A 22,598-nucleotide genomic window follows, 5' to 3' on the forward strand; every position below is an offset into this window, starting at 1 on the left:
ACAAATCTGACATCACATAATCTCAAAAATAAAAATTCAAAAGTTTATAAAGTGCAAATAAACTCTAGCCATGAAGAAAATTTTCTGTCCCCATTATTTGGATCTATGTATATTTGCTTATTATCAAGTTAGTCTTCTGTTATGTGAAGGAAGATGTTTTATTATCTTGCTCTTTAAAGCTATTTTTTTAAGGTTTATTTCTTTACTTTGAGAGAGACAGACACAGCGAGAGTCAGGGAGGGGCACAAAGAGAGAGAGAGAGAGGGAGAGAGAATCCCAAGCAGGCTCCACACGGCCAGCACAGAGCCCAATGCGGGGCTTGAACCCATGAAGCCTTGGGATCATGACCTGAGCCACATCCAAGAGCCAATGCTTAGCCAACTGAGCCAGCCAGGTGCCCCTTATTATTTTATTAAGTTAACCAGGAGACGTTACTGTTTAATAATGTCAAAAGTCATGTGTATTCACTTATTGAGGAAATTTCAAATCCCTTGATTGTTTTTGTGTACTCAATTACCATCCGATCTTTTGCAGAGAAAATAAAAACTTTCATTGCAATGTGCTGTCTTCCAGGAGCCATCGAGATCCATGTAAACACATGCTGATTTCAGTCTGGGCTCATCAGCAGCCCAGTTAGTGTACCTCATCCTCCATTTATCAGTCCAAGCGTACTCATTATTGGTCTGCAAAGACGAAAACAACAATTAACGTGCAGTCTTGCTTCATTTAGAAAACACCGAAAGAACCAAGTGAGGAGTAAAAGTATATTTTAGACTGTGATTTGACAAACAATCTTCAACATTTGGGAATAAATCGTTCCTACCAACTGAAATTCAGTAGAGAGAGCCCTTTCTTTTAGAGGGACTCTTGGAGTTCCCCACAAATACATCCTTGAAAGCGAATTTGAAAAACACTGACTTAAAAACCTATGTCTTATTCTATGAAATGTTTTATTTGCAGGTTTTCAGGGTGAAATACAAATTTTGTCTTCAGGACCAATAAAATATTTATTATATCAACACTAAAATGACAATAAAATTAAGTAATTTTCATTGAATTTGTAGACCTTGGAGAGAAACACTAATCTCTTCTAATCGCCTCATTGTTCAGCTGTTGAAAAAGCACACGTGACAAATGACTTAGGCAAGATCCGACAGATAACAGAGGAGCCTAGGTGCCACGCTTTCCAGGGAGATGGTCTTTCAACTATAACAAATACTTCTGGGTATTTTTTAAAAAGCAGATTGTTCTTTTCAACTTGCACACTTAACTTCTTACTGAATTTAGTGGAACAAAATTTATTGACCACATTAATTAATTAACCACATCAAATTATTTAACCACATCAAAAACAGTACTTATCAATAATATCCTTTGACCAGTCTAAAAGATTTGACAGGCAATGTCTAACAACAGATGATATATAATATTAATGAAATAAATGAATTCTGAAACCGAACCATGGGTCCCATTTTAACTGCATTATTTAATTTCCCAAGCCAATTACCAAAGATTTAACGACAAAATCAAAACCATGTATTACCTCAAGTTGGAATTTTGTAGTATTCTACCACATTTAATCAAATAATGCTTACGTTGTCCTTAATTCTATAGATGTAAGGAAGATAATAGTACTGTTTTCGTTATAAATGTCGGTATAGTGGAAAAGCTACTTAATCCTTCTAAAAATAATAAAACCTTATGTTAAACTCATGAAAGAATTGTGACCCTGTGCGTAAGAAGGGAATGAGTGAACTAACAAGCAAATTAATTACTAAAAAATAGAGTCAACACAGACATAAAAATGTCTTGCCTAAGTTTACTCACAGAAATCAGCATGGAACTACTTACTTTTAAGTATTCACTTCCCTACTTAGGAAATACTCTTCGCATGAAGTGTGTATTTTGATCTCTGTAGCGCAGCATTAGGAAATCTACAAAATCTGACGCCAACCTACTTTCCAGTTTTATCTCTTTCCGTCCATTTCTCTCTTCCTGGTACCCCCTTCCTTATGTTCCACCATCCCAGGCCACATCAAAAAAGTTCGCTTTCTCAGAGAAACCTGCTTGGCCCTCTCCCCTGATTCAACTGATCCCTTTTCTCTCTTGCAGCACTTTTAGATACCTCTCTTTAACATTTCTGGCTTTGTCTCCTAGTAACGTGTTGACATTTCTATTTCTTCTACTAGGAAGTTTGCTGGTTGACTAGCTAAATGGATGAAGATAGACGGATCACAGGGGCGCCTGGGTGGCTCAGTCGGGTGAGCGTCCAACTTTGGCTCAGGTCATGATCTCATAGTTCGTGGGTTCGAGCTCCGCATCGGGCTCTGTGCTGATGGCTCAGAGCCTGGAGCCTGCTTCGGATTCTATGTCTCCCTCTCTCTCTCTGCCCCTCCCCCACTTGTGCTCTGTATCTCTCTCTCTCTCAAAAATAAACATCAAAAAAAAAAAAAAAAGACAGATGCATCAGAGGGCATCAGGGAAGACTCATTTTAGGAATATTTTAGCAACTCCATCACCACTCTTAGTTCTGTGTCCCCCACCCCAATTCTCTGCCACTGGCAACCTGCCTTTTTCTATTATGGAATAAAAGAAACGACTGCAGTGATGTTCTTCGCACAGGGACAGAAGCTTCACAACTTCAGGACTCACAACTCTAGAATGACTGGCCACAAAAAAAAAAAAATAAAAAGTGTCCTCATTACCCAGGAACCATGCCCCTGATCGGCTTTCTTGATTCCCATGGTATAGCTGTAAGCATGACACTCTAGAGAGAAATAAGTTAATACATGAGAGTGTTGAGCTGCAGAATCTAATTTTAATATTCAAAAGCAGTGTGAAAGTTAATCTAAGTTATGTAAATTTAATTTGATCTCTGACATATATCACTAGCTTGCTAGATCCTTGAAGGCACTGGATCCTTGAAAGATGAGGTCTAGTTTATGTTAGTATCATTCACATTGCCCAGCACAGTGTCTTACATTTAATGAGTGCTCAGCAGAATGAACAGAAAGAGAATCCTGTTTCATCACAATTTATAAATCGTGTCGAGTTGCGCATGTTTCCAGCATCTTACCAAGTTACTGTTCAGGGCGATCCACACGGGTTCGTTAACTTTTTGTATTTGCATAAATGCAAATGCATTACTATAGGGGTCCAGAATGCTAGCAATAAGGGAAGTGTGGAGCTTGCAATAATTTTCCGCCTCTTGCCACTGTAACTTTAATTTCATGAGTGAATAGTTACTTTCACCATATTTAATAAAGCCATCTGTTGGAATTGTTGTTGGAGAACCAGGCAAGGAAGAGTCTGGAAGAAAAATATTATCTTTCATTAGCATTATCAATAAGCATTACTTAGAGTGTCAATGATATACTATATCTATTACCATATCTCATTCCATTATAAAAACAATCAGAATAGCATAAATCCAAACCATCAGGTGTTAAAAATATTTCCTAAGCCATTTCACACCAAAAACCAAAGCTCTGATTTTTAATCAGTATGCCTGGTTAACTTAAATAATTTCCAAACTGCATCCAGATCATTAATATAGATATGTAAGCAAGTTTCTAAATTAAAAAAAAAAGGCTCGTAAATTCAACGATATGTAGAATCTGAGCAGAAGAAATGACACAGTTTAATCCCATAAATTAAAGAGTATATATCATCCTGTCATTACTAATTTTTACTTTACCATCTTGGTCAAATTTCAAGGTCATCAACAATCTTCCTTCCCCTCCTCCATCTGTCCCACCCTATCCATGAATTTGCATCTATGTGTGTCTATTTGGCTCCACCCGTTAGTAAGGCACCTTCAAGAGACTGATTTAAGTTCTGGCACGAAGCCAGATACTAGTCCCCGGTTCATTTAACCCCTATCACACCATCATGCTTTATCCCTACTGATGATTGCCTACGCCCTTCACCCAGGCACCCCCATGCCTTGACCAAACTGACTCAGTGGCTGGAGTTCTTCTAAGCCACAGTCACTCTGGCTTTCTGAAGCTTTTTCCTCAGTCTTCCAGCATGGATTTCTAAATGTTGTTGTTGTTTTTAATGTTTATTTATTTTTGAGAGAGAAGGAGAGAGCAGGAGAGAGGCAGAGAGAGAGGGAGACAGAGAATCCCAAGCAGGCTCTGAGCTGTAAGCACAGAGCCGGACAGAGGGCTCAACCCTATGAACCATGAGATAACGACCTGAGCCAAAATCGAGAGTCAGATGCTTAACTGACTGAGCCACCCAGGGGCCCTTCCCAGCATGGATTTCTAATCGCTGTTTTAGGCCAACCTATCCTTTGTGCCACTTACTGTATAGACTCCCCCAAAGAGCTTCTTTTTGTGTCCCCTAACAGATGCCCTAGAGTTAGAGGTTAGCAAATGTCAGCCTGTTGTCTGTTTCTGTAGCCTATGAGCTAAGAATGGCTTTTAAATGGTTGACAAATTAAAAAAAAAAAAAAAAAATCGAAGAATAATATTTTGTGACATGTAAACATTATATGAAATTCAGATTTGTATCCACAAATAAAGTTTTATTGGAACACAGTTATGTTCATTTGTTTACATGTTGTCTATGATCGCCCAATATCACGGCAGAATGCTAGCAACAGAGAATGGATGTTTACAGCCTAAAATATTTACAATCTGTCTCTTTACAGAAAGCAAAAATTTGTCAACCCCTGGCCTAGGGTTCTAGATGTCCTTGCCTACCAATTTTGTCTTGGCTAAATCTCAGATGTGTTCCACTGTATACCAACCTAATCCACCATCTGTCTTGTCCCGTCGCTATACAAATGCCGAATGTTCTTTTGATTACGCCTGGTATGGTGACAACTTTGTATCAGCAAGGGCAGTTTCCCCTTTCTTCTGCTGTTGCTGCCACCTTGTGTTGGTAAAAGAATATCCTTAAACCAAGCGACCCAGGCCAGCACCCTCCAATGGTACAGAGACTGAACAATCTTACTGTCTCCCAACTTGGGGAGGTCTGGGTTTGTCTTTACAGCACCAGAAAATCGTAGGACCACTAAAAGTGGCAAATGAGGCTCGAGGGCAAGCTGAAAAAAAGTTTCGTGGCGGAATGTATGCAGCTAGGAAACAGCTCATCTGTCCAACTTGCTTGTTTATGAAAACATTCATAAAACAATTATAAGGGAAAACTAAAATATTGAGAGGTTATTTTTAGGTGGTTGGATTGTGGGGAATTTTTTTCCCTTCTTTATGCCTTTCTGCATTTTCTAAATGTCAACAAAGAACAGGTGTTATGTGTTTTTTAAAACAGTGGGTTTTTGTTCATATATATGAATATACGTATGCATAAAAACATGAATGTATATGTGAATAGGATTATAAATATTTTCTATTTTTTTAATAAGTTTTTATTGGGGGCAAATAGTCTATCACTTATGCTTATAAGAAGAAGAAAAAAATTGTTAAAAAGCTTGTAAACCGTCATTCACTCCTGGAAGGACAGTCCCTCCTTTCCTCGACACACAGACACAGATGGCATGTTTGGCATTTCTCGTGGCCCAAGATTCTGGTGCCATAAGGACACAGCGGAGAGAGAAAAGCTCCTGAATTAATGAACGCTTAGGATTCCTGCGGTACTTTCCAGTCATCTGAAAATATCTTAAGTGATTTTCACTCATTGCCATGAGCTGGTCTGAGTTCCCTGATCCCCCAGAAAGTGTGGAAGAATCCATCTGATGTAGGAGAACAAACACCTTCTAATTCAAACTCTAAGAATTGTTCTTAGGATGATAGCAGTCCACGCTATCCCCTCCCTCATCTCTAAACCACCTTTCATTGTTGGTCCTCTTTCTGTGGAGCTAGATAATTGTATTCTTGTTTCACTGGAAACAGCCATAAAGTGCATACAACCATCATCCTGATTCTCAGTACATATGTACATTTTCTGTTTTATTTTCATTAAATGATAGTAGGGCTTCCTAGGATAAACAATGACACACAAAGCAGATATCTACATTTTTAGGGGCTCCTGGATGGCTCAGTTCATAATGAATTAACTCTTGATCTTGGGGGTGTGAGTTTGGCCCCACGTTCGGTGTAGAGATTCCTTAAAAATTACAGCTTTAAAAAGAGAGAGATCTATGTTTCTTTTAAAGTTTCTTTTATTTATTTTGAGAATGAGAGAGAGCACGCGCGAGAGAGTGAGCAAGCATGAGCAGCGGGGGGACGGAAAGAAAAAGAGAGAGAGAATCCCAAGCAGAATGTGTGCTTTCAGTGCAGAGCCTGACATGGAGCTCGATCTCATGAACCATGAAATCATGACCTGAGCCAAGCCAAGAGTCAGACACTTAACCAAGTAAGCCACCCAGGCACCTCGAGATCTACATTTAAAAAAAAATTTTTTTTTAAACGTTTATTTATTTTTGAGATAGAGAGAGACAGAGCATGAACGGGGGAGGGTCAGAGAGAGAGGGAGACACAGAATCTGAAACAGGCTCCAGGCTCTGAGCCGTCAGCACAGAGCCTGACGCGGGGCTTGAACTCACGGACCGCGAGATCATGACCTGAGCCGAAGACAGACGCTTAACCGACTGAGCCACCCAGGCGCCCCAAGATCTACATTTTTAAAGGCAGAGAATATAGAACCAAGGAGGCATATATGATATTCTATGTCAATGCTTCTCAAATTATGCAAGCATGACTGAGGTATTCTTTCCGTGACATTTTTAAAAAGGTACAGGGAGGCAAATACCCTAAAGTTCTAACCAAGTTTGAAAAAGTTCCAGCTCCAAGTGTAATCTGCATAAAACTTTTCGGATGGATGAAGGGGCACACTCATGAATAGTTTATAGAAAACGTCACCCTTTTCATCTGTCACGGGCATCCATGGATTGAGGTGAGAAACAAACCTGTCAAGGTGCCATTCTTTAAATAAATTTTAAATAAATTTATTTATTTATTTATTTATTTATTTATTTATTATAAATTTATTTATTCTTTAAATAAAATTTTATGTTTTTAGAGCAGTCTAGTGTTCACAGTAAAATTGAGAAGATTCTCAATTTTAATATTTTCAAGGTTTAATATTTTATAAGAAATATTAAATAACCCCAGCTCTTGTGGGCAGGTGAGGTTTGGTAGAACTTACCAGGAAGTGTTTGGCATATGTAGCCCCGCCTACTGTCACACGTGTCATCCATCCATTTTCCTGCATCCCTTGATTTCCCACCAATAATAACAACACAGTCAGCCTGTACATTTATGGAGAAAGGGGGAAAAAAAGGAGTGTGAAGCAGTAATTGTTAAATCAATTCGTTAATGAGCCAAAAAAATCCATCATTCCTAACCTCCAAATTTAATCATCCTATTTTTTTATATATTTTTTTATGTTTCATTATTTATTTGGGGGGGGGAGGGGCAGAGAGAGGGGAGACACAGAATCCAAAGCAGCTCCAGGCTCTGAGCCATTAGCACAGAGCCCGATGCGGGGCTCGAACCCACAAGCCGTGAGATCATGACCTGAGCTGAAGTCAGACGCTTAACCGACTGAGCCACCCAGGTGCCCCTTCATCACCCTATTTCATTTACAGTATGTTCAGCTGCTCCTTACTTTCCATGCAACAGCTCGCACTTTCCGCGTGGATCTCTCACAGTGAACTCTTGCTATTTTTAATTAACAACCCGGTAGATTTGGGTAATTTTAGAGACAGGTCTGAGAAATTTTGCTATCAGAAATTCTATTAATCTCTATCAAAATTTAGCAACCAAATGTTAGGAGAATACAGTATCTTCTCCACATAAATTCCCCTGATTCAACCCCCAGAATAGGTGTCCTGCTGTTAAAGGGAAATAAGTATAATCTACATTTTTCATTGCTAATTTAATTTATAAAAGCATCATTATGGATTCAGAACAAATTGCTGGGGTAGAGCTAGAAAGTTTCACATCTTATTTGCGATCTTACAGGGAAGTACGCCAGGCTGGAAAGAGTTCTCTATTCTGTGTTGTGGATATGTTTGCACCATCTAGCTTCCATAGGATGGTCTATGAGCCAAAGCAAGTCATAAAGTCATGAAATCTGCACCTGCCAAAGTTTTCATCTCATGTCAGATGAAGATTTTGACTTATCACATGTTGGGCTTCTTGAATCTGTCAGTTCGAATAATGAGCTTCAACTCCCAGGAACTCCCCGTCCAACACGTAGATGGGCCATCATTATCATTATCATCCCTATCTTCCTCCTTAGCTCTTCTTATCTTGTTACCCTGGCTTACAGCCTGTGCTCTGCTCCAGAAAGCCTGGACACAGCAAGCATGTTTCCGCCACAAAATGCGCACGAAGAGTTCTCTCCCACCCTCTCGATCACACTGTATTTAATCCTCTCAAGTTCCTGAAATTGTAACAACACAGTCTGTGTGTTTTGATTCCATTTCCGTGCAATCGACTTTATATTTTGCGCTCAGAAAACGTCTAGAAACAAATTCGACGAAAGATGAACAGTGTTTTTTCCTGGGTGGTGAGATTACAAATTTTGTTTTTGTTGTTTCTGCTTGTCTTTAGGTTCCCAAGACAAAAAAAGAAACTTGGGCTGTAATGATTTTTGTGTGTGTGTGTGTGTGCTTTACACAAAATTCACCTCTCATCCAGAAATTGTTCCCAGCAAATCCCCTATCACTCCATTCTGCTTCATCTTCTTCAGTAAGTTTTTAGCCCTCATGTATGTAAATGAAGATTCAAGGAATTTCTCCACAGAAAACCACTAGGTACCCTACACAGAGCTACCAAATTAATAATCACAAACACGCCATTTTGATCAGATCATTTTTCTCCTCTAACCTTTTCTTGCTGCCCGTCTGACAAAGCCAAACTCACTCCTGCGGCATTTAAATTTCTCTAAATTCTGCTTTCAACATTTCAAAGTTTTCTCCTACTTTTTTTCTGTATAAAAGCCCTGCTCTACCAGAGCTATTTACTCCTGCCCAAACCCACGTGGTGCCTTTTTCTTGAAGAGTTAACTTGCTTCACTCACTTAGCATGGCCTTCCCCAACCCTCACCTAACTTCTGGATCATTGTCTCAAACCTCTTAAGGAAAAGAGCCCTCACTGATTCTTTCTCATGCTCCTTCTCTGCATCAGATGAAAGTCTCCCTATGTAAGTGTTTACTGATTAGATCACTCCGTCCCATAGTAAGTTCTTTCCTGCTAACTACACAGGGCTTTATAAGGGATCCTGACATTATACACTTGCATTCCTTACTATCTTCTTTCCCATATAAGACTTGCGGTCTAAGGGGCACCTGGGTGGCTCAGTCGGTTAAGCATCTGACTTCGGCTCAGGTCATGATCTCACGGTTCGTGGGTTGGAGCCCCGCGTCCGGCTCTGTGCTGACAGCTCAGAGCCTGGAGCCTGCTTCGGATTCTGAGTCTCCCGCGCTTTCTGCCCCTCCCCCACTCACGATCTGTCTCTGTCCCTCAAAAATGAAATGTTAAAAAAAATTAAAAAAAAAAAAAAGACTTGAGGTCTAACATAAGTGTAAGCTTCTTTAAGGTAAGAACACAGTCTTTTGCTCATGTTTTTCTCAATGCCTAGTGTGCTGTTTAATATTGACCAGTTGACTATTCAGTGATACAAGATTAAAAGCACTAAAATAAAGAAACAATCATCTGTCTCTTAGGTTAACGTACAAGAGCGCCTAGGGCACTGTTTGGCACATAGCAAGCAGTCTACAAATGGCAGCTCAGTCATGATAATGATGAGGATGGCATCTTTAGTCGTAGTAGGTACTGGGCATAAACCCTCAACACTACAAGCATCAAGAATTTACAAGCAGCTGGTACAAATAAAGTTGATAACTCTGGGCTCAAGTGCACATCATGACTACGACAGAGACCCAGAGTGGAGCCGGCTTGGCCATCCCTTGGGATCCCCACCAGCTGCCCCACGAGCTGAAGAGTTCTGAATTCAATTTATACTCCTTCTCTCAAGGCCGGCTCAGTCTGAAACACTTAAAAACTGTTAAGAATGAACCAGATCAGGGAGAACTCTGGTCGATTTTTCAAAGAAGACTCATCACTAATATGACGAAGCAGGCTGACAGTGTACGGAGAGGTGACCTGAAACGGATATTTACATCTTCGTAGGACAGACTGCTCCTTCTCCCACCAGGGTAACCTTTCCCCCAGTTTGTATAATGAACTCCCCGACCATCCGTCCACAGGAACGTGTGCTCTGAATTCACATCATTCAGCCCAGTCCAGGCGTTAAACTTGGAGTCCTTCATGTGATAGGTGAGAAATGCTGAAAGAAAAGTTGCACAAGATACTTTTAAAACCTGGGGGGGGCAATACTCCACATACGGAAAGTATTCAAAATACAGAATTTTAAAATACTGAATCCATGATTAACATCTTCATTGTTTAAAAGTACTTACCATGAAAACAAACACAGTCTAACCTTAAAATCACTTTAAAGTTTCAGTTTTGTACTTTGGCAAGTTTTACGTCATACGGGTCTAGGTTCTTCTCCGGGCCAGGGCAGATAGCTGTCTGGGCTGTGCCCTGACCAATGGCAGTGAGGAAAGGGTGGCTCAAGCCCATCCCATACACGGCTCTCCGTTCCATACACCCCGATCTGGGGGTGACTGCCTGCCTTCTGCAGGAAGAGGTGTTGTTTCTAATTCATACACAGTCATCTTATGAGTTATCGGGTGTCGTGATTTCTTTAAATAAGATGATCTAATTATAATAACTAAGGGGCAAAGAGAGCTCTTAATCCAGAAAATTTCTGAAAATGAAAACTACTTGTCAAAACGAGAAGCGCGAGGCTGTCAAATTCTCGCTACTTTGGGTTTCCGAGTCCAAAGAACTACCCAATTGAAACTCCTTTTGGGCAGCAACTGCTAGGGGTCAGGGGCCATCCGCTAAGTGTGCTTGGACCCAGGGGGGTAACTGGATGCTAAGCACTCACGTCATTAGGAGAGAAGATCCAGAACAATTCAGAGAACGAAGAACAAATGTGGCCTTTTGCTTCTTTGCCAATTCTGTGGCAGTGAGAGAGGATGGGGGCAAATATTCAGAAGCTGGAAAAGGCTGAAAGGCACAGGTGCCCCAACCCCTGTCCACTTGCCCTTCCTCACGCCTCCCACACCGCGCGGCCACCTTCCACAGCTAGCAACCTCCCAGCCAGGAGTCGTGGTTGCCCAGGTGGATGAACACCGACTCTCCAGAACAATTTCCACACCCTTACGCTTGAACACGACTCCTGAATGCAAAGAGGATACTGACTGACTGTGCACTGGGGTTTTACTAAAAAATGCAAAATAGAGAGATGCCCAAAGAGACACAACGATCTGTTTATTCGTGAACAAGTAATTCCATGGAAGGGCTACTACTCCATGGTTATTCTGCCGAGTAGCAGAGGCAGTGAGTACTCAGCTCAGAGATTTTTGCTTATTTCTCAACTAAAGGTAAAAAAAAAAAAATTTTTTTTTTCTTCCAACATTTTTCAGAGAGAGAAGAGAGCATGGCAAGGTATTTACTTTGGTTTTATTTTATTTCCTAAACAAGATCATAACCTTTCCCAACCCCAACTTGAAATAATGTGGAAAAGAACTAACTACCTGCCAGTGTTTTAGTCCTGACTTCTTTTTCTGCCAACAACCACAAATAAGAATTCAACAACGTGTGCTTGCTTTGCCAGGAATAATGTTATTTTATCTGAAAATTGTTTCCTTCTGCACGTCTCTATTACCCAGGTTCTAATTCTGTTATGCCAGGAATCAGCACTTTGTGGTTAAGAGAAGAAGTCAATTATTGTGTTTCTCCGCTGGGTAGCTAAGCCCAAAATGTGGTAGGCCAGTTAGAGAAATATGAATATTATATTCTTAAATTTTTTTTATTGTGTGCTATGGTTTGACCCTTTTCTTTCCGTGTCTGGAAAGTTGTTGCACTTGACAAAGGTTCTCAGCGAAACCCTGGTTGATTTATCATATAATATGATAATATGTTCCAAGAGAGCACACGGCAGCCTTTATGGAATAAAGTAAACATTTGAGAGAGTACCATTTGGGTTCCTGTGTCTTTCTTCTTTCTTATATTTTCTGAGATGTACCATGATTTTGGAAGTCAAAGGATTTCAGAACCAAGAGGGAACTTAGAAATTATCTAGTGCCTCATCTCCCCCTTAACAACCCACATAAATTCATTCATACAAACATTTATTAAACATCTTTCATGCTATGTACCAATCAATATGTAGACTATATGCTAGAGTCTATAGCATCCAAATAAGAACTTTCCAATGTAAGCATTTTCACAGTCCTTTAGAGAATTCGCAAAGCAGCCCATTTAATTAGTTCCTTTTTTTTTTAATGTTCATTTATTTTTGAGAGACAGAACAAGCAGGGGAGGGACAGAGGATCCAAAGCAGTGTGCCCAATGTGGGGCTCGAACCCACAAACCTTGAGATCATGACCCAAGCCAAAGTCTGACACTCAACCAACTAAGCCACCCAGACGCCCCTAATCCGTTCTAATTCTTAGAATGGCCTCCCAATTTTGAGCCTAGGCCTATTTCTTTATAATTGCCATTCATTGGTGTCAAATCTTCCTTCCAGAACCACACGGGTCCATATCCTGTCTTTTTCAGGCTGTGAAAGATGAAGGTCTTTCAAACATGCCTCACTTGCTGCCTGCGGTGGCTTCCAAATCCTCTAGCAATTTGGTTTCTTCATCTGGCTGGCCTGTCAGTGGCCAGCATCCTCCTTAAAGTGGTGGCTCACTTATTTAACTTAGTATCTATTTCAGGTAAGGTGGCCATGAAGAGACCATGCGAAAGTAGTCAAGCGTCTTTCTCTTGTCAACAGTATAATAAGTTTTAACAATCCGCTCAATGGATATGACGCGTTTTTCCCTTCATTGTTCTTCAAAGCAGTTGTTCACCCTTATGTTTTATTAAAAAATTTTTCTCAATTTGTTCAAAGTTCATATCTAAAAATTAGTTTTAGTGCATTTTAAAATGTTTTTTATTGATGTTTATTTACTTATTTATTTGTTAAAAAAATTTTTTTAAGGTTTATTCATTTTTCAGAGACAGAGAGACAGAGCGTGAGCAGGGGAGGAGCAGAGAGAGAGAGAGAGAGACAGAATCCGAATTCAGACAGGCCTGGAGCCTGCTTCAGACTCTGTGTCTCCCTCTCTCTGCCCCTCCCCTGCCCGCACTCTGTCTCTCTCTGTCTCAAAAATAAATACATGTTGGGGCGCCTGGGTGGCTCAGTCGGTTAGGCATCCTACTTCAGCTCAGGTCATGATCTCACTGTCTGTGGGTTCAGGCCCCACATCGGGCTCTGTGCTGACAGCTCAGAGCCTGGAGCCTGTTTTGGATTCTGTCTCCCTCTCTCTCTGCTCCTCCTCTGCTCACGCTCTCTCTGTCTCTGAAAAATGAATAAACCTTAAAAAAATTTTTTTAAATAAATAAATAAGTAAATAAACATCAATAGAAAAACATTATAATTTCCATTTACTGCTCTAGGGGTAGTTCTAGGAGTGAACTTTCTAGGAGTTAATTTTAACAATTTTCCATTTCACTCCTAGAACTACTCTCTACTTTGGCTCTTTGGGGAACAAACTGGCTTGGTGGAAAAAGAATAGCGTCTAAGTGGGAAAAGCCAGTTTGACTCCCAACCCTCCTGCTTACCAGCAGACTGCCTGAACACAAATCACAAATGGGCTGATGATAACCTACTTCACAGAGTTGCCGTTAACAATGAAAAGGGACTTTTTTTGTTTTTAATTTGAGAGAGAGAGAGAGCATGCATGAGAGCAGGGGAGAGGGGCCGAGGAAGAGAGAAAGAAAGGGAATCTTAAGCAGGCTCCATGGTTAGTGTGCAGCCTGATCCGGGTCTCAACCCCACAACCCTGGGATCACGACCTGAGCTAAAATCAAGAGTCAGAGGCTCAACTGACTGAGCCACCCAGGTGCCCCAAAAGGGACTTTCTATGTTAAATGCCCAGCAGGCTCCCTACAACTGAAAAATAGTTCTCCATATGTGTTTGGGTTTTCTCCCCTGCCTCGTCAAAAACCAAAATATGATTTACCATCATCAGCGGGAAAATGTTACATATTGAAGCGCATCACTGATTGTACAATGGTCTGCATACCTTGTTCTTTGTCATTGCGGATCGATACCAGATTGCCCCCAAATCCTATGCAAGCTTTTCGTGCCTCTTGCCAATTTTTTCTTTCTTCTTCAACAAATCCAAAGATTTTGAAACACTTGGAGGGAAGAAAAAAATAGGGACTAAGTCAAGATAATAGCGTTTGCCCTAAAGAAATTTAAATTATTCATGCAGATCGACGCTAAATATACATTTTCTCATCACCCAACAGAGATCCAGAAGGTTAAGTTAGTTTCATCACCCACGGACTTCCTTTGCAAAGTGTGTTTTCTTCCTTGTAACAAAGGGCACATCTATCTGGATCCTTCAAGCATACTCTCAATTTCCACAGGGAATTTGACATAGGAACCTTCATCTATTCTTGCCTAAAATTTTCTCAAGGGACTAGGTAAGCGGAAGTTAACTTTCAGCTGAAAAGTTTGCACTGTCACTCTCCACATCGATGGACGCCAAGACTACCGCTAATGGTTTTCGTACCTTGTTATTGTAAAAATTCCAGCCTTCCTTACAACTTCCTGGGACTGCAGGCACGGTAGGAATGACCGTGGCATTGATGCTGCTGTTGTGACGCTGGCAGATGAAGGCATTTGGATAACCACAATTAATGTCATTCCAAAACCCTGGCAGAGGACAAAACAGCTAAATTAGATTTACATATTTGCATTTAAAAACACTCTTTTTTAAATAAAATGCCTTATGTTTTGTAAGGATTCTCAGAAATGGCTTAGATTACAACACCATTTTTACACAAGTAACTAGAAAGATCTATGCCGTACCCTTTTGTTCTTTCACTTAAACTAACAATAGTTCAGCTTTATTTTATTTTATTTTGTTGTTTTATTTTAGAGAGAGAGAGCACAAGCGGGAGACAGGGGCAGAGGGAGAAAGAGAGACAAAGAATCTTAAGCAGGCTACCCGCTCAGCATGGAGCCTGATGTGGGGGCTTGATCCCACAACCCTGGGATTGTGACCTGTGCCAAAATCAAGAGTCAGACACTTAAATGACTGAGCCACTCAGGCGTCCCGATAATAGTTCAACTTTATGGAGAGCTTCCTACGAGCCCAGAATAAACTTGATGTTGCAGATATATTACCTAAACAGCCATTAACAGCTAAAGATAATAATCTAATCGTATCTAAGCTTACAGATACCAAGCATTTGTTTAGTGGTTTAGAAATATCATATCTTTAATTATCTCAACAACACAAAAGTTCTGGTCACTATTCTCATTTTACAGACAAAGATGTGGAGAGAAATAATGGAGACAGATAAACCCTCTGGATATTCTGCTCAAATCAAAACATAAAAAAAAAATGTTTCCTAAAATAAATGACAGGATAGTGTTCTTTATTAGAGCACATGTGAAGCACACATTCTCCTCGCCAACTAAGCCAACTAACAGTTACGTCGCTGAGACTTAAAGTATTTCTTCTGCTTTTCTTGCCTGACGTAAGGGCACAACTTGCTACTCTTAGGCTAGGGATGTAGCAAAAGACACATCGCACCATGAGGCAGATTCAAGACGATGGTTATGTTGCCTACCTGAATTTGAATACATGGTCACACAATTTTCATCGTCGTTTGCAAAATTCGGTTCACCTGTGGCCCAAGACACATAATCCACTTTGCTTCCGTCCATCCAACTGAAAGAGAAAATTCAGGCCCTTAGCAATAATAATCCAAACATCGGGATAATTGGTTACAGCCTAGCGTGAAGGAACACCTGAGTCAGTGAAGATGCACAGAGCACAGGATTGGAAGCAAACAGAAGAGAGGATTCTAGAAAGACTAGCAGGAAAACTCTGAGGAGCCGGTGATTCCCGAGCCATTGTGCTCCTCTGCGGCAACCCAGGGCTTTGGACAGTCTGTCTTCTTTTCCCTCCCTGGAAGAAGCTACCTTTAGTCTTGAAGCGAGAGAGGAAATGGAGGTCCCAGTTGCTCTGGAAGTAGCCAGAAGCAAACATCTCTCGCAGTGCTGATTAGACAGGATTCCCACAAAAGAAAACCACCCATAGAGAGAGACGGAGCATTGAGACTTTCTTGTTAAGGCCCATTCTGTGATTTTTGTGTTTATTCTAGGTTTCTCCCAGGGTATGCAGGCCAATGCTTATTTTATACAAATTACAGAAATTCAGAGACTGTTAGCTGGGAAGAGAGCAAGAGATCATCGAATCCGACCCTCTCATTTTAGAGATGATTAAAACGGATGCTTGTCCAGGGGCACCTGGGTGGCTCAGTCGGTTAAGCGTCCGACTTCGGCTCGGGTCATGATCTCACGGTTTGTGAGTTCGAGCCCTGCATCGGGCTCTGTGCTGACAGCCTGGAGCCTGCTTCGGATTCTGTGTCTCCTTCTCTCTCTGCCCCTCTCCCACTTGTGCTCTGTCTATGTCTCTCAAAATATAAATAAATGTTAAAAAAAAAAAATAAAACAAAAACGGGGGCTTGTCCAAAGAAGCATCAAACATTTCTGATCTTTAAAATTAAGGAGTGTGAGTTTGGGTCTCTGTTTACTCAAAAATGGCAATAAGGGTCAAGCGGAACATATGTGGCTAACACGTCTGCACACGAGCCAGGAAGACATATCTGTTCTTCAAACTTAGGAGAACATGTGTATTCATGAACAAGGAAAGAAACCCCAAAAATGTGCTAATTTCCTCCCTCTCGTAGCTTTTCCTGGCCCCTGTATCTAATGGAAAACAGTACAGTCATTCCTTTGGAAGGAAAGCATTTCATGCAGTTGAAAGGGTATTTCCAAGTAGGGCTGTTAAAGCAGTGAGTGGGGCGACATAGAAGGGCGGTTTAATTCTGTGCACCAAGGATGGTCCAAGTGGGAATCGTAATTTTAACAGTAAAGTCGGTACTCATATACGCAGCACGTATCTCCTTAGCAGGTGACTTACTAACATGTGATGACATCCTAAAACAAAAATAGGTGGAGTTTTGCACGATTAAATCAGACTTTGAATTGTTTACTTGAGAATTATGATGTTCAAAATATTTAACTGGATTTTAAGAAATTCTTTTGCTTTCTTTTTAAGACGCTTTTTAGATTGAGAGCTCAGCAGGATTTTTTTTATAGATATATATACATCTTTATTTTTTATTTTTTTTAATATATGAAATTTATTGTCAACTTGGTTTCCATACAACACCCGGTGCTCATCCCAAAATAAGCCCTCTTCAATGCCTATCACCTAGTCAGCAGGATTTTTAAAAATGCGTTCAGCAAAGCCGAAGTCTCAAAATAACTGTGAGATGTTTATCAGATCCTCCTCTGAAGCAAAGTTGTCTTTATTTTGATGTACTTACATAAACTTTTTATCCAAGCTGATCAATAAGCCAATAAAATATGCTGGTTGTGCATCATTCCTATTTACCTAAAAGATGGAAGTTGACATATAGTTCAATCCATACTTACATAATAAGAAAATTCTTAAACAAAACATACTTAGTAATGAGGCAGCCCATTTGGGTTGTTTTCTAAGGAGGGATTCATGCAGAAATTTTGTGGTATATTCAAAGTTACATTTTTCATAGAAATAGAAAAAAAAATATTGGGGCACTTGGCTGCCTCAGCCAGAAGAGCATGTGACTGACTCTTGATCTTGGGGTCCTGAGTTTGCACCCCAAATTGGGGGTAGAGATTACTTCAATAAACTTTTCTAGTTTTTTTTTACTTAAAAAATTTTTTTTAATGTTTATCTCTTTTTAAGAGACAGAGAGACAGAGCATGAGCAGGGGAGGGAGGGGCAGAGAAAGAGGGAGACACAGAATCCAAAGCAGGCTCCAGGCTCTGAGCTGTCAGCACAGAGCCCAGCATGGGGCTCGAACCCATGAACTGTGAGATCATGACACTAGTCAAAGTTGGACACCGAATGAGCCACCCAGGCGTACCTTAAATTAACTTTTTTTTAAAAAAAGAAAAAAGAAAGGGGCACCTGGGTGGCTCAGTCAGTTGAGCGTCCAACTTTGGCTCAGGTCATGATCTCGCAGTTCATGGGTTTGAGCCACACACCGGGCTCTGTGCTGACAGCTCAGAGCCTAGAGCCTGCTTCAGATTCTGTGTCTCCCCCTCCTCCCCCTTTGCCCCACTCCTGCTTGTGCTCTGTGTCTCTCTGTCATTCAAACATGAATAAACATTAAAATTTTTTTAAAAAATAAAAAGAAAAATATGCATACTATATATGAACCTGAATTTATAAAGCAAATACCTTCAGTCATTTTCTGCAATAGCAAATGCCTATAGCAATTAGGTTGTTGGAGATATTCTTTAAAACAAAGTAACCATTTGGTATTTTGCATCTAAGGAAAGACTTTGTCCACATATATATTTGTGCAATATTAGGAAATATCCTAAAAAGTTCAAACCAAAATATATCCACAAAGATAAAGATAGGTCAGGCTACACTGGAATACCTTTGTAAGCAAATGATTTTTTATTCTTTCATTATATTCAACTTATTTTTTTCTGCTTTCCCTCTTACCTCCTTTCTGGCAAGCAACAAGGATGCCATGATGATTTGTAAAGAGAAATATTAAGCCAATACCTTTGGAAAACAATAAACTATAGCTTCACTGTTATAATTTTGGAAGAACCAAGATTTTTATATGAATAATCAAGCTTTACGTTTAACAACAATTTGGTCCAACTAAGATAGATTTGTAAATTAACAATCAACCTAAACTAAACCAGAGGGTCCAGGATTGATACATAACAACTAGTTAAGAATTATAATCTCTGAAAATCCAGTTGGTGAACTCAAAGTCATCACATATGGGTCCTTACCAAGCCGAGACTAAAAACTGCTTCTGGATGCTATGATTCTGCATTGAATATCTAAGCAATGAGGTCATTCCTTTCTGTTATGGCCACCACCCACCTCTCCTCTGGCATTCATGTCTTCCCCTGACCTTAGAAACTTGAAATTTAGCCCCTCATTTGAAATTGCACCACAGGATACAATCCACAGGTAGTGGATATTATCTTTGCTTATCACATGTCACTGTTTCATTCTTAAATTAATCATATTCTTACATATTTCCATAGAAACTTCTTTTTACTTTCACTCTGAATAGAAACAAGATCACCGAAGTTCCTCCTGCAAAATGCTCGGGCGTTGTCCATGGTCTCCTTTTCTTTGCTAAAGTAATACTGGTAGTCTTTGTAGATAACCCACCCATCTTCGGTGACTGGCGGATCTGAAAAATGAATGGAAAAGGGTGATGAATTTTCCCTCGACAAATTCAAGAATCTCGTACGTGTGCCGCACCAAAGTAAAAAGGGCAGAGTAGCTTTGTCAGAGGTATCAGCAAGTCTGAGAGCCCAGAATAAGCAGGATATTTATGCCCAACACAGACTGAATTACCTAAGGGCAGAGATCCACTCTGCACCAGATCTGGAACTCTATCTTATCCATTAAGTCCTATGTATCATCATTGGGTAAAAGAACTCCGAGTGCTACTGTCATCAAAGGGATCACATAGCAAACACAACTTACATACCTGGACCTATGATGTTCTGAGTTCAAGAAGTGAAAGCTGTGAGAAATCAGTTGCATTCTTATACACCAATAATGAAGCAACAGAAAGAGAAATCAAGGAATCGATCCCATTTACAGTTGCACCAAAACCCATAAAATACCTAGAAACAAATCTACCCGAAGAAGTGAAACATCTTGATTAAAATCGTGGTTGATCACGATTAAATTCAGGGTCTTTAGATGGAGCCATTATCCTAGATTATCTGGGTGGGCCCTAATGTAATCGCAAGTATCCTTAAAGAGGGAGATCTGACTGCAGAAGAAGAAAGCCACGTGACAAAAGAAGCAAGATTGCTACATTGCTGGTTTTTCAGGGTGCAGGAGGGGGGACACAAGCTAACTTTAAGGGATGCAGTTCTAGAAGGTGGTAAAGACAAGGAATCAGATTCTCCCCTAGAACCACGGGAGGAAGCATGGCCTTACCAATTTTGGCCCAGTGAAACTGAGCTCCTGTTTCTGACCTCCAGACCTGTAAGGGGGAATAAATGTGCTTTGCTTGAAGCCACCAACTTCGTGGTAATTTGTTACAGCAGCCATGGGGAACTAATAGAGTACTAAAGAGAAAACCTGGGCCCTTGGGTTTGATTCAAGAGCCCTTGACACAGTGTATTAAAATGCTTTGCTTTTGTGCCTATGAGCATTTGTCTGGAGGAAACGATCCATACTCCCACAAGGTTCTCAGAGATATTAAGAACTCTGTTCTTCCTGGGTGAAAGAAAGGAAAGGAAAGAGCAAAAAAGGCTATCAGTGTGGAGATCACGAAATAAGGAAACACCTACTGTCTTGAGGAGCTGGTGTTGGCTCAGGTTTTGGTGTTTGTCCTGGAAAACAAAAGAAAACCAGATTATAAAGTGTGCATGAACTTCCGCAATCATATCTCCTTCTAATTTTCCTATTTTCGTGGGTCAAAACAGCTTAAAATGTAGCTCTTCCTTCTCTCCCTCTCTTCTACTCCTCAATTGCCCTAGCATGTTGTAGAGGAGAAGAATGAAGGCTAAGAGAATTAGTACAGTAATAGCCACTAGAAATTGGAAGACACTTTTCAGACCCAACAAATAGTGTCATCAAAAGGGAAGAAAGGAACACGAGTTTTAGAATCAGAAAGCCTAGTTTCAAATCAAACTGGGGTTTAAATTGCCTACCTTCAACTCTGTCAACTGCTAAAAGGAGTTAGTAGTATGTGTAAAGGGGTAGGATAAATTATGTGCATTATTGGTATGTAGAAGATATTTAATAAATGTCAGGGTGACAATTACACATTTTATAATGAGCCGTGGACTTACTTAAAATTTCATTATTTGAAACCATTAAAGATACACTATTTACTTATAAAATGTTTTTTTCCAAAGAATATTATGTTCATTAAATGTATCTTATCCTAAAAGTTAAATGAAATATTTTTCTTTCCAAGGAGTTAATGATATATCTGGACTTCATTGGAATCTGATAAAAGGAATCAGGTTACCCAGCTTTTGGCTTAATGTAGTTAACATCTGGAAGAACAGAGTTACTAATAACATGTAAGGAAACTTACGTAGTCATTGGTAGCTAGGAGACTTCTAAAGAAAAACTGGCCACTCTTTATTCCTCTACTCTGAAAACTTTGAAAGCACTCATCTATGCAGGAGTGAGGAAAACAAGCAGACAGCAAGAGAGCAACCCAGGGTCTCTAGCAGTGGATTTGGGACAGTAGCCAAAGTTCTCCAACAGCAGAGGGCAATGTGGTTCCACAAACTGTTTTAAAATGAGGAAGATTATGTATATTGTGGTTCAAGGGAAGGTCTGTTTGCTCCTTTATCTTAACAGAAGAACCTGGATCCTCTGACCTCAGTGCCTGACTTGGATATGTGGAACTTTCTGAGTCCCAGATCATGACTTAAAGTATACACTGATAACTTTTTGACAATCATAAACGTAGTGGCTATAATAGCATCAGGGCCCCAAAATGGTGTTTGTTCTTTGTGTTGAATATTTATTTAAGAAATCAACATTTAGAATATTCGGATGTTGGGAAACTTTTACCTACTGGATGGCTAACATAGGTCAGAGGGTGAATATACCAAAGAAGAAACAGCATGCGTATTACTCTACTTACAGGGTAGAACGCCCACCAACTCCCACCCCTGTAGAACCTGAGCCAGAATCACAGCTCGTGGGAACTATTTTAGAGGACGTGACTGTCATCCAGGATTCCCGGGTGGCCTTTTGATCTTCTGTTCCTTTGGAACATTTATCTGTGCTCAGTGACTTCATTCTTATCCTGTGAAATGATGGCCCCTGCCAGTTCCCTTATTTGGTTATTTTGTCTGTTTGGTTCTGCTAATAAAAGGAAAACACTGGGATATCAGGAGGTTAGTTCTCCAGTGTGAGATAGAATAGAGGACAGGTTACCATACCTTTTTGTATCTGGCAAATCCAGTTGTTAAGATGTTCACAGTTAATATCATTCCAGGACATACCAGAGTCACCTTTCAACTCGCCACAGTATTCAACATTTTGATAATTATTAGGTTCTCCATAAGCCCAATTTTCATATGAAACCTATGTCAGAAACATTACATCGCAATCATTAATTACGTACGTCATTTAAATCAGGCCATTGGCAATCATTTATCTAAACAAAGGAAAGAAAGGGAAGGTATATTAACATTTTTTAATCCATCCACTTTTTTTGCAATAGCTTTGTTTTGAAAGCAAGGTTTATGAAAATGGATTGGAAAGAAATAGCTTTCACTACACGGAAACTTTCAAAGATGAATAGAATATGCTATTATTATAACATTTTCTTTGGTCTTATTGATAGAATGGATCCAGGGCCTTGAAAGTGGGATTTCTATATAGGAAAAACCCAGCAAAAAAGCTCCACTTGTCAGTATTGGGTGTTCCTAAATCTCTAACCCATTCTTAAGTGGTAATA

At 40.1% G+C, this 22,598-nt stretch overlaps 1 protein-coding gene across 1 annotated transcript in view; it reads right to left on the reverse strand.

The window, feature by feature from the left end:
* The window catches only part of MRC1 (mannose receptor C-type 1), a 100,191-nt gene that overhangs the window by 10,315 nt on the left and 67,278 nt on the right, over positions 1–22,598 (reverse strand). The window contains exons 15-25 of the mRNA XM_025930988.2: positions 22,078–22,222; positions 20,461–20,502; positions 19,177–19,340; positions 17,451–17,518; positions 15,684–15,784; positions 14,618–14,760; positions 14,123–14,237; positions 10,097–10,263; positions 7,114–7,216; positions 3,077–3,309; positions 518–683 (exon numbers count right to left, since the gene is read on the reverse strand). Coding sequence (XP_025786773.2) covers positions 518–683; positions 3,077–3,309; positions 7,114–7,216; positions 10,097–10,263; positions 14,123–14,237; positions 14,618–14,760; positions 15,684–15,784; positions 17,451–17,518; positions 19,177–19,340; positions 20,461–20,502; positions 22,078–22,222 — 1,447 coding nt within the window. The remainder of the gene's footprint in view (positions 1–517; positions 684–3,076; positions 3,310–7,113; positions 7,217–10,096; positions 10,264–14,122; positions 14,238–14,617; positions 14,761–15,683; positions 15,785–17,450; positions 17,519–19,176; positions 19,341–20,460; positions 20,503–22,077; positions 22,223–22,598) is intronic.

Source organism: Puma concolor, chromosome B4 (assembly GCF_028749965.1).
Source record: "Puma concolor isolate L17-30 chromosome B4, mPumCon1.1.hap2, whole genome shotgun sequence".
In the NCBI taxonomy this organism is placed as follows: domain Eukaryota; kingdom Metazoa; phylum Chordata; class Mammalia; order Carnivora; family Felidae; genus Puma; species Puma concolor.